Here is a 12,016-nt window from a genome sequence, read left to right as displayed (position 1 = left end):
CTGGGCAGGAGTCCTGGGCACTCACCGCCGCCCCCACCCCCCAGCAAAGCAATGGGTTTTTTCCCCCTGGCAAGTTTCAGATCAAGTGCTCCTTCTGAGCTCCTGATAAGCCAAGAGCCAGGCCAGACGGAGTCATGTGATCCTTAAAAACCCTAGAAGGGGCTCCATCTTCCGAGGAGGGGCTGAGGGAGGCTGAGGGATGTGTCCAGGGCCACTCGGCAGATCCTGGATTCAGAGGCCGATCAGGCCCCATGCCCAACCCTAGTTCCCAGCACGGGGTTCACATTCTCAAGGACACCATGTGGCACAAACTCTGAGGGATGCCGGGGAGCCGGACCTGGGCTTTTCCCCCATGAATGGGGCCCCGAGCTGTGCAAAGTGGGACCTGCCCTGATGCCACGTAGAGGTACAGGCTCCCGAGTGCTGTCCCTGAGGCACGGGGACCTTACCTTCACAGGAGACACCATCGGGCTGCAGCTGGTAGCCCACAAAGCAAGAGCAGACGACCTCCTCGCCGGTGTCCCGGCACTGCTGCTTACAGGGCCCGCCGCCTGCAATCAGAGCGCAAGTGAGCGGAGGCAGGCCACGCACCAGACCGCGTGGTTTTCCCGTTCTGCTCGGGCTCGGCCAGAGAAAATGCCCTCAGGGTGGACGGACACAGACAGGCAGGCCGCCCTGGCCAGACTGGCTCAGTGGTTAGAGCCTCAGCCTGCGCACCAAAGGGTCACGGGTTCAGTTCCAGGTCAAGGGCATGAACCTGGGTTGCAGGCTCAATCCCTGGCCCTGGTCTGGGCGCATTCAGGAGGCAACCAATCGATGCGTCTCTCTCACATGGATGTTTCTCTCTTTCCCTTTCCTTCCTTCCCTTCCACTGTCTCTAAAAATCAATGGAGAAAATACCCTTGGGCAAGAATTAACAAAAACAAACAAAAGAGAGCAAGGCAGGCTCCACAGGCCGGAGCCCACCGCACCTTCCCGCGGAAGACCCCCAGGCCCCAGCCCTGGTCTGACAAATCGGGCAGCTGGCAGGGCGGGCTCTATAGCAGTAGCGGAGCTGGAAGGGGCAGGGCAGACAAGAGTGGGACGCTCTTGATATCAAGAGACCAGGCCACACACCTCTCAGGCCGGCCTGCTGCCCCAATCCCTCTACCACTGCCTCAGCTCCGGCTGACCGCTCACCTGGCCCCCCGAGCAGCCCTGACCACCCCTCCAGCCAGCACGATGCTCCAAGGGCAAACCTCATGGGGACAAACCTCTACCAGGTACAGATCCTACGAGATACCCTCCGACAGCCGCCCCGCACCTGCGGGGCCCTGCCTACTTCTCCAGCCTCTCCCCCCGCCCCCGTCTCCACTCCCGAGGCCCCCAACCCCCTCGCAATGTCACTCTCCCCGCTAATGTGCCCTTGCCCATCCCAAGCCCTCCCATACCCCCCACCCGGCCTCTGTGCTGTCACTGTGCACCGGCCACATCATTTGGTGATTAAACTGCCTCTCTAATTAACACCCCGACCACAGGGCCAGTGCTGAGCCAGCCTGCGGAGCAAACCTGCAGGTCTAGACGTGCCATAAGGAAAGAGAAATAAACTTTTATCACATGAAAAAACAAACCTGCAAGGCCCCGTAACTCTACATTTGCAAACGTCTCCCTTGGGAGACAAATGGGTATTACTGATGGCACAGTGGGGCTCCCGGACACAAAGCCAAATAACACTCGCCCCCCTCCCCTGAGGGGAGCCTTGGGGGGAGCTGCGCTCTCCACTCACAGAGCCTGGGAGCTGGGGGGTGGGCGGACACTGTGGGGGGGGGTTTCAACACCAGCTTCTCTGGTGGTGGCTCCTCTCTAAGCCCAGCCTCCCCCCCTCGCCCGCCAGGCCCTGGTGAGGAGCGAGAAGGGAAGGAGCCCGGGAGAGCACAGAGTGACTCCCAGCTGACTCCCAGCCCGCGGGCAGTTCCCAGGGGAGCCTGAGCGCCACCTGAGGTCAAGCTCCCAATGAGATCAGCACTGACTCTGCTGCATTAGCGACCCCATGGCCCTGGCGAGGACCCCGAGTCTCACCTCGGCAGCGGTCGTTCAGGTACGGGTCCTCCTGCTCTTCCTCCATGTCGGAAACCTTAGCTACGGGGCGAGAGGGGGGGAGACAGGTCAGCCACACGCAGCGCCCCATCTTCTCTCAGGAGACACAGAATAGTTTGTCCTCCTGGAAATATCAGGCAGCAACGCCCAGGTGCAACTCCTAGCAGCTCAGTATTCACTTTCCCCTTTTAAGCAGAGAATGACAGCCCGGCCAGCGTGGCTCAATTAGGCCGAGCCTCATCCTGTGCACCAGGAGGTCGCCGGTTCAATTCTGCGTCAGGGCACGTGCCCGGGTTGTGGGCTCCATCCCCAGCAGGGGGCGTGCAGGAGGCAGCCGATCAATGACTCTCTGAGTGATGTTTCTGTCTCTCTCTCCCTCTCCCTTCCTCTCTCCGAAATCAAATTTAAAAAGATCTGTTGTAACAGAAGCAGCATCGGCCCAAGGGTCTGGAACCGTCCACTGACCACAGAGTGCTGTCACGTCTGAATTGCTCAAATATTTCAGCACAGGCAGTCACGGCCCCGCTGTCAATCAAGTCACACCCTCCATGCCTACAGCAACGTCCCTGGTAAAAGCTTGTTGCTATGGGTTGAACTGTGTCCCCCCCAGATGCTGAAGCCCTAACTCCCAGCATCTGGGAGTGGATCATACTAGAGAAGGGTCTTTGCCAATGATCAAGTTAGGATGAGGTCATCAGGGTGGGCCTGGGCCCAATGCCCGTGTCCTTATAAAAAGGGGGAATTTGGACGCAACGACAGACACACAGACAGTGAGACAATACGTGTCTGTTGTTTAAGCCCCCACCCAGTCTGTGGTATTTTATTACAGCAGTCCCAGGAAATGAGTACACTGATTTTATACAGTTTGCCTGCAAAGCTCAATTTAGTGCCAGCCATCAATATTCATCACTCACTCGATTCATTCGATGAAGGTGTGTGAGCCTTCACTGGGTCAGCACTTGGCAGGGACCAGGCCCCTACTTTCAGTAGAAAATGCAACGGGGCCATGGGATAGCGACCTGGTGGGTGCGGGGGCCCTGATTTCATAGGGTGGTGGCCCACCAGCAGTTCTGGCGCGAGAGACATGGATTAGTCCTTTAGACGTCGCTGATGCAGCCAAGGGCGGGAAGAATCTCTGGGGATAATTGAAAACCAAGCTGTCTGACGTTGAGGACCCTCCCACCAGACGAAATGACAGTGATCGCAAGTCAATCACAACCCAGTAGCAATTACAACCATGTTGGGCAGCAAAGCACAGATCAAAAGAGACACCGAATAGAAGACTGCAAGGAAATGTGGCCTAATAGAAACTGTATCTATCTCCCTGTGGGTTCCCAATAGAAACAGTATCTCTCTCCACCTGGGTTTCCAATAGAAACAGTAATAGAAACAGTATCTCTCCGTGTGGGTTTCCAATAGAAACAGTACCGATTCCTCTCCCTTTTACCTTTCTGGATCTTCTAAATGCCCACAGTGAGCACACGTTACATGTGCAAAGGAATAATAACCGTCATCAAGAGGAAATATTAGTAATTCTACTATAAAACTCAACATAACATCGCTTACACACGCTAACCATGCCCAAGGCATTCTTTCTCAGGGCTATTCAAATCCAATAAGTGTCTCTAAATAATTCAAAGGCCTTTTCACCTGGGAAGGAACTAAGCAAAAGCCCTTTAGAGTGTAACCGTCTCTTCTAGGTTAGGAGGCTGGGGCACCTTGACTCGGGGTCTTCATTTTTAGGGACATTTCATACACTTGGTGCCTTCAACCTGGCAAAGACCAAGTCCCTTCCGTGTGCCAGGCACAGGCCAGGGTGTCCAGACCCCGTCCTCCAAAGGCTCTTTTGACAAGGCCCGGAGGACTCGCGAGGGACTATTTATCAGCCGGGCGATGAGGTCATCAAGATTCCCGGGCGATGTGTGGGAGCCGGCAGCCTGCTGTGGAAAGACTGCGATCCCTGCTGGAAAACCAATCCAGACGCTGCGCTCCCCCAGCCTCGGTCTCCCGATCTGTAGAATGGGAATTAGCAGGCTATGCCGTTCGTCCCAAACTACCCGCGGGAAAGGAACAGGGTTCTTTCCCCAGTCTTAGCCCAATACCTCAATGACTATACTAGAAAGGAATTACTGGAAAAACTAAGTTACAAAAACAGACATAGGAGCCTTGATTTTTTTCACTGAGATTAAACAGACATAACTGACTCTATCAAATACTTATAGAAGTTGCCAAATTTTACTCTCAATTCTGTACTTATTTTTCACAGGCCGGCATGGGTCTGTGGCCCCTCTGTGCGGCCTCGTGGCAGCACACAGTAGGCCCATGATAAACGCCATGGAGGGAGGAAGGCCCGGCTGTGACTGGGCGAGGGGGAGGGCGGGGGAGTCCTCCCAGAGGCTCCGAGGCAAGTCTGGGGCGAGGACTGAAGCCGATAAGAGACGGGGGAGACATGAGACATCTGGAGCAGCAGGAAAGCCCAGAGATCTTTATTGAAACAAGACATAAATCAACAAAAGTCCTCCCCGGAGACCAGAAGGAATTCTCGGCCAGGATGAAGAGTTTGGGTTTGTTTAAACTAAAAAATGTCATCTCTGATTTCAAAAGGGAAGGAGGGAGGCAGAATGTGGCTCCCATCCCTCTTTACGACCAGGAGAGATATCAGGAATCAGCCCAGGGCGTCTGCGGGGCTGGAAATGAGAAATTAAAAACACAGAACGGAAGACTGGTCCGTCTGACCCAAAACCCTGAAGCCGCCGGGTCAAAAAGCCACAGCGATGGATGACCTGAGTTAGAGACCACGGGTCTGTGACCTCTTCCTTCCGAAGTCCTTCCTGCCCTGCCCCTCTCGCATTTTTATGGGGGGCTGCGGAAGGTACGGAGCTCGGAGTGAGAAGGGAAGGGGCCCAGAGCCGCGGGGCGAGCTGGGGCAGAGCAGACTCCCGAGCGTCCCGGGGCTGTTTCCATTCACAGGAATTCACCGCATAAGGGCAGAAGTTATTAGACAACTAAGGAGTTCCCTGAACCATGCAGCTGCTCCCTGCCCGAAGGCTGCAGGATTTGTCTGGCTTCGGACAAAGGGACAGTGGAGAGACAGAACTGTGGCCTGGGAGCTCTCTAAGTCCTCTGTGTGTCGGCCATGTGGCCTTGAGCATCAGGTCCTCACCCGAGAAACACGAACAAGGCCAGCCACCCACGCTGACCAGGGCTGTTGGAGGGACAGGAGAGGACTGTGACGGCAAATGTCTACGGAGCCAGGCAGGCACCGCGCCACTTTATACTCACTGTCCCATTTCATCTTCCCAGAGACCTTATGAAGCGGGGCTGCAGTGACCCCCCTTTCACAGATGAGGAAACTGAGGCTGGGATAAACCAATCTGTCGGGAATACATGCTAGGACAGGGACATGAACCTGATTTGTCGGAACCCTGATCCCAAGACCTCAGTCTCACTCCAGGAAAGAGGGTCTCAGATGAGGAAACAAACATGCAACTGCTCTGACAACTAGACTCTGTCTGCACTGAGTTGAAGGTAGATGTGTGTGCAGACCCTGCCTTTATGTCTCCACTTGGTGGGGCCACAATACCCAGATATTTAGTCAAACACTAGATTGGATTTCATTGTACTGGTATTTTTAGGTGAGATTAACATTTAAATAAGCAGACTTTCGGTTAAGCAGATTGCTCTCCATAACGTGGGTGGGCCTTGTCTAATCAGGTGAAGGACATAAAAGAAAGACTAACCTCCCCCAAGCAAGAAGGAATTCTGCCAGCAGACAGCCTTCAGACCTGAGCAGCAGCAGCAGCTCTCCTGGGTGTCTGCCCTGCTGGCCCATCCTGCAGTGAGACTGTGAGTGCCCACAACTGTGTGAGCCAACTTCTTCACACAAATCTCTCTCTCTCTCCTATTGGTTCTGTTTCTCTGGATAACCCTGACTAATGCGCTGCCCAGGAGGGAAGAGGGGAGCATTACCTGCTTCCTGAAGGTCCCCATTGTCCGAGGGGGCGAAGTCTGTGGTCTCCTGGCCCTTGACGCAGCAGGCCCGGAAGACCAGGCCACACTGGTAACCGACCATAAGGTTGTACTCGCAGCTCTGGCCCCGGGCCTGGGCCACCCTCCCCAGCAGGCAGCAATGGCAGCATCTCTGCAAACACAGGAGGGGACCCCAGAAGGAGGAGTCAGACAACGACACCGCAGGGCCCCCGGGCCTCTCAGATCCCCCATGCCCACTCCCCCCGGGCTGCGATGACACGTGCCAGACAGCTACCTCTTCCAAACGGCGGCCGTAAACAGCGAAGCAGGCCGAGCCCACAAACCTCCCAGGTCCCGGTTTTGAAAGGAACCTCGAAAGGCCCTGCACCCAGCCCCTGTCCAACGGCCCCTCAACATGCCTCAGGAAGAGGGAGCCAAGAGAGACGCTGTCAGAGTCTCGCGGCAGCCCCGTGAGGCCCCACCCCCCTGAGGTCTAAGATTTCTCCGCAGTGCCTGGAGCATGAATGTGCCCCTGTGTCCCCTCCCCAGGCAGGCTGGCCCCGGCAACAGGAACTGAGTCCTGCATTTAAAAAGCACAGGACAAAACAAGTCATCGGGTGAGCGACAGAGTTGCTGCCGGTCACCTGGACCCCAACATTCCCCAAGTCACACCTGAATCCCGGGGACAAGGTTCGCCCTGACCTCTAAAAAGCCTTATTAGTCTTTACTCTCCTAAGAGTTGCCTCCACTTTCCAAAGGCCCACAGCGCGAGCAGGAGGTGGCAGGTATCACACGTTCTCTGACCCCTGCTGCCAGAGAGGAGGCGCCTGGCCACCCTCGGCCCTGTGCGGCATGAGCCACCCTTCCCGGAACGCAACTCACTCCTCTGCCGGGGGACCTGTTCCCACTCCCGCGAGAACGGTCCATGTTTTCTCTGTTCCTCCCTTTCTCTGGGAGTCTGGGGACATGGGCAGAGCTGCCTGCCAGGCAGACGGTGTCTTGGAGGCCGGCCCTGCCCAGGGAGGCGGTCACTCGCCAGCCAGGGTCCTGGCTCCCAGGCCCCCTTCGACCAAGCCGCCCCGCCCTCGCCCCACCCGGCTCCCTCCCGCCAGAAGCCTCCTCCCTCCGTGAAGGGGCATAAAGGCTGGGGGGGGCAGGGGGCGCTGGACCCTCAGTGCCTCCCCGTGAAATCTCCTGGTCCCAGTCTGCGTGAAGAGAGAATCCCAGGAGGAGCCCGCACGGCCCCTCTCGGAGCAGACTTCATCCCGCCCGCCTCTGGCTCCTGGACGTGACTCCATGGCCGCCTGACTGGGACAGGAAATGTCTTTTCCAGGGAATTCACTCCTGTCACTGGGCGCCGCCAACAGAAGCCCCGCTGACCAGGGTACCGTTCCAACCCGGAGCTCCCGGGCCAGCCCCGATTTCCACCCTCCGAAAGTGGGAAGGGAGGGACAGCCCGGACTGCTCATTGGCTTATTTGCAGTTTTCAGACCTGGGAACGCTGTCTGGAGCTCCCCACACCCACGCAGAGAGACGGCCTTCCAGGGCCAGAGACCCCACGTGACCGGGCCTGGACCTGGGGTCCCGGGCAGTTTCTGTCACTTACGGCTCACGTTTAGGGCAGGGCTCTCTCAGGGCCTGACGGACCCCACTTCCAGCTCTGCCTCACCAGACCCCTCCCCTGTTGGCCCTCCCCACTGTGGAATGTGGGCCTCTCTGAACCTCAGTTTCCTCTCCTAGGGTGGTGATGAAGGTCATGGGATTGGAGGCCTCAGTGGGGGCCCATTCTGAGCTCTGGGCTCTGACTAGCCCCAGAGGGAGAGAAGCTTGGGGGCCTCCTAAGTGGGGCAGGTGCTGGCCTTGTACTGAGAAGACAGCTCTGAAGGCCCCAGGCCTAGGTGACCCCTGCTCTGACCTCTGGGTTCCTGCCTGAAGCCCAGGACTGGAAGTCCTCAGGGCAAGACTGGGTCACTCCACCCCCAATTGCCCAGTGTTGTAAGGGCCCAGACGCAGTCCAGGGATCACTGATTAAACTGGAGGAGACGGGGAGGCACCAGTGGTCCCTCTCCCTCCCGGGCTGGGCACTCCCTGCTGCTCAGAAGGAAAGGGGGCCTGGAGCTGGGGGCGTGGAGGGGGGAGTGCCCGGCCTCCTGCTGATGGGCATGGCCGCTGAGCTGGGAGGGGCCGGGCGCACTGGCTGGCAGGACAGCGGCTCACCTTCACAAACACGGCCTCGAGGCTGGCGTTGCCCTGGGGCACGGTGCAGCTGTCCTGCTCGTTGGCCAGGTTGATCCCGGTGGCGCAGTGCAGCTCCTCCAGCTGGTTGTGGCAGCACTGCTCCTGGACCATCCTGCGGGCAGAGGGGTGGGCTGGGCAGAGGGCCAAGGCTCTGCGGGCAGTGCCTTCCCCAACCTACCCCTTCACCCCCAGACACACACACAACACATGGCACACGGAGGAGCTCAGCAAATGTTCGGGGAGACTAAACGCAGGGTGGCATCCGGGGCAGAGTCAGCAGACCCAGCTGTACCACCAGAGCCCAGATCTGTCTCGCCGAGCTCTGAGCCTCACCCACAAAACGTTCCCACCTGTTTAAAAAATAAAGGCTGCTAACTGGGGACTCTGGGCCAGACCCCTCATCCTTCCCCGAGTTGAATTCATCTCAACACTCATCCCCGTTTGCCAGCCTCAGAGGAAGTAGCTCCAGAGAGATGGAGTAGCTCACCCAAGGCAGCAGAGGGAGGGACGGGCCCTGCTGGCGGGCAGGGGAGCACGGGTGTGGCTCCCACCAGGCCCTAAACCACCCTGGCTTGTAACGCAGGAGGAGCTGCGCCTGTCCAGAGGCGGTGGGGCCCACCCAGCCTCCCTGCGCCCCGGCCAGGCCACCTCTGCCGGCCCTCTCCCCACCTCCACCCTGTGGGGCTCTGCACCCCGCTTCCCAGGTGGTTCTGGAACTGCCCTGGAGCTCTGGGATGGGCTTGTCTGTTTGCTCCTGCTTTGGGTGGATTTGCAAAAAAAAAAAAAAAAAAAATCTGGATGGGCATTTCACTGCATTGTCAGGAGGAGCAGCCAGCTCCGCGTCCCCCATCCATTCATTCACAAACGCCGGCCGAGCAGAAAAGCAGCGTCGGTGGGAACGCGGAGGGTGCAGCCGCTGTGGACAAGAGCATGGAGGTTCCTCAAAAACTTAAAAATAGAGCTGCCGTGTGACCCAGCCATTCCACTCTGGGTACGTGCCCAAAAGCAGCGATGTTCAGCCTGTGTCATCTCACGGCACACAAACAATTACAAAAATTCTGCGGCACAACTAAAAATATATTTTTTGCCGATCTGACCAAAAAAAAAGGTGTAACTTTGATTCACTCACACCAGATGGCTATCGTGCTGGCTGCTGTCATTTTTATATTTGACAGTCTGAGGAGAGAGAGGTCAGTGCCCCTGACTCAATAGGTGCCGAATGTTTTAAAGGTTCTTGCGGCACATCCGGTAAAAACCGCTGCCCTAAGGAACCGAAGACAGTGACCCCGACAGGTATCGGCACACAAGCCGAGCATGGTCCGTCCACGCGGGGGAATATTACTCAGCCGTAAAAAGGAGGAAATTCTGAGGCCTGCTACAACACGGATGGGCCTTGCGGACCTCACGCTCAGTGAAATAAGCCAGGCTCAGGCGGACAAATGCTGCGTGAGTCCACTTACACGGGAACCTGGAGGAGTCGGACCCACAGAGACAGAAAGTGGGGTGGAGGGTGCCAGGGGCCGGGGGAGGGGAGCGGGAGCTGTTTCGTGGGGACAGAGCCCCGGTTTGGGAAGATGGGGACGTTCTGGAGACGACGGCGGTGGCGGTCGTCTAACGGGAAGGTACTGAGCTGGACACTTGTAAGTGGTTAAGATGGTAAAACTTGTTATGTGTATTTTACTACAGGCGAAACAAAATTTGGCTGCAGCCCTACCGGGTGCCAGGCCCCTGCGGAGGCTCCAGGGGTGGGGACAGGAATGGCCTGGTGGGAAGAACAGGACTGCACAGGAAGGGCGAGCCGAGCCCCGTCTGGGGACCGGAGGAGGCTGGGGGTGGCTGGTGCTGCCCACAGCCCAGGGGCCTGGCACACACTGTCCCCTCCTCCCCCACTTGCCTCTAAAGAACACCTGGTACCACGGTGGCCCCCCAGGACGTACCTGCATTCCTTGGACTCCGAAGCGTAGGGCAGGGAGCAGGCCCGGTGCTGAGTGGCCATCAGGTGTCCGTCGGCACAGCAAGCCTCCATGGGGACAGCTGCACCCGCTGTGCAGGAAGAGAGCGGGGACAGGTGAGCGACGTCCCACTCACCCCGCACGAGGTCCCCTCTGAACGCCGCGTCCCTCAGGCGGCCAAGGGCTCCCCTGCCATCCGGGGGCCCCCCCTTAGGTCTCCACCCAGGCATCAGGCTGGTCTGAAAGGGCCCCGGGCACGTCCGTTTCTCAGTCACTCGACAACTCGTACTGAAAACGCGCTCGGACCTGGGCCGGGAGCGCACCCTCCCTCCTGGGAAGGCCTAAACCTCCACTGTGATCCCCCAAACCCAGCTGTGACCGGGCTGAGGCCCAGCACCCGGGTCCACGCTCACCCGGCTGAGTCCCTGCTCCAGCCACACGCTGGACGCTCAAACAGGGGCCCTGCCCAGACGGAGACCTTGCCTCCATGGCCCAGAGGGCAAGAAAGACGGGTGCTGCTGACCGAGGCATGACCGAGCCTCCGTCCAGCCGAGCGGTCAGGGCGTCCAGGACACGACTGACCCCCTCCTGCAGGCCAGGGACGGTTTGTACCACTGATGAACTGAGAATGGGGGAGCCAGAAAGTGGGGCAACCAAGCACAGATCCTAGAGAGGGGACCCAGCCTGGCGAGTGGGGGGCACGCACCAGGAAGGGGGGGGCGGCACAGCCAAGCGCAGAGGAGAGAATGGGGAGGGGTCCTCATGCTGCGCAGCCTCCGAGGGAGGGAGGTGCCAGTGTTTCGGGGGGGGGGGTCCTGGGATCCGAGTCCTGCTCCCTTGTTAGGGAAGCGCCGGTCCTCGCCAAACAGACAGCGAAACTGAGGTGCCCATGGTTCGGCCCTTGACTTACCACACACCGTCTGCATATTTTTTTTTAAATATGCTTTGATTGATTTTAATTTATTTAACTTATTTAATTTTTTGTTAATTCTCACCTGAGGATATTTTTTCCATTGCTTTTTAGAAAGAGTAGAAGGGAAGGAGGGAGGGGGAGAGAGAGAGAAACATGGATGTGAGAAAGACACATGGGCTGGTTGCCTCCTGCATGTGCCCCCGACCTGGGCAGGGATCGAACCTGCAACCGAGGCACGTGCCCTTGATGGCGAATTGAACCCGTGACTCTTTGGTGCGTGGGCCCACGCTCTAACCACTGAGCCAAACAGGCCAGGGCTATTTTTATTTATTTTATAGAGAGAGGACGGGAGAGGGAGAGAGAGAGAAACATCGATCAGTTGCCTCTGGGAGCCCGAAACCTGGACATGCACCCTGACCTGGAATCGAACCAGCGACCTTCCAGTGCATTGGACAACGTGACAACCAACTGAGCCACAAAGGCCAGGGCCATGGACTACATCTTCGCTTAGAAAGACAGAAGGCTCCATGGGTCAAGCGGCAGGCCCACCCTCGCCCTCACGGGTGGATAATGGCCGGGGAGACGGGAATCAGGGCTCTCCAGTCCCCAGCCCGGCCCTCAGCCCCACTCCCGGCTGCTGCCCCAGCGGGGCTCTCGGCTCATGAGGAGAGGACCCCACCGCGCCCCAGGGAGCAGCAGCCGTGGCCGGGAGCATTAGCAGGGACAGCCTCTGCAGCCGGGGCAGGGGGTCACCTCGAGGCAGGAAATTTCAACACTGGGCTTTGAGAAACACTGTGTTTTCTCACCGATGGCTGCTCAGTGTCCCAGGGCATGTCCCGCCAGTGTTTCTTGGCACCGACAGCCAGGG

General features: G+C 58.1%; 1 protein-coding gene across 4 annotated transcripts in view; it reads right to left on the bottom strand.

Moving 5' to 3' along the window:
- The window catches only part of FBLN1 (fibulin 1), a 67,521-nt gene that overhangs the window by 46,384 nt on the left and 9,121 nt on the right, over nt 1-12,016 (bottom strand). For all 4 annotated transcript variants that reach the window (XM_081130066.1, XM_081130068.1, XM_081130067.1 and 1 more), the window contains exons 2-6: nt 10,221-10,326; nt 8,263-8,395; nt 6,046-6,217; nt 2,059-2,118; nt 450-551 (exon numbers count right to left, since the gene is read on the bottom strand). In XM_081130066.1, coding sequence (XP_080986192.1) covers nt 450-551; nt 2,059-2,118; nt 6,046-6,217; nt 8,263-8,395; nt 10,221-10,326 — 573 coding nt within the window. The remainder of the gene's footprint in view (nt 1-449; nt 552-2,058; nt 2,119-6,045; nt 6,218-8,262; nt 8,396-10,220; nt 10,327-12,016) is intronic.

Source organism: Miniopterus schreibersii, assembly GCF_964146895.1.
Source record: "Miniopterus schreibersii genome assembly, chromosome: 2".
Lineage (NCBI taxonomy): Eukaryota > Metazoa > Chordata > Mammalia > Chiroptera > Miniopteridae > Miniopterus > Miniopterus schreibersii.
Note: the sequence above shows the minus strand (reverse complement) of the source record. Positions and strands in the feature narration are given on the sequence as shown.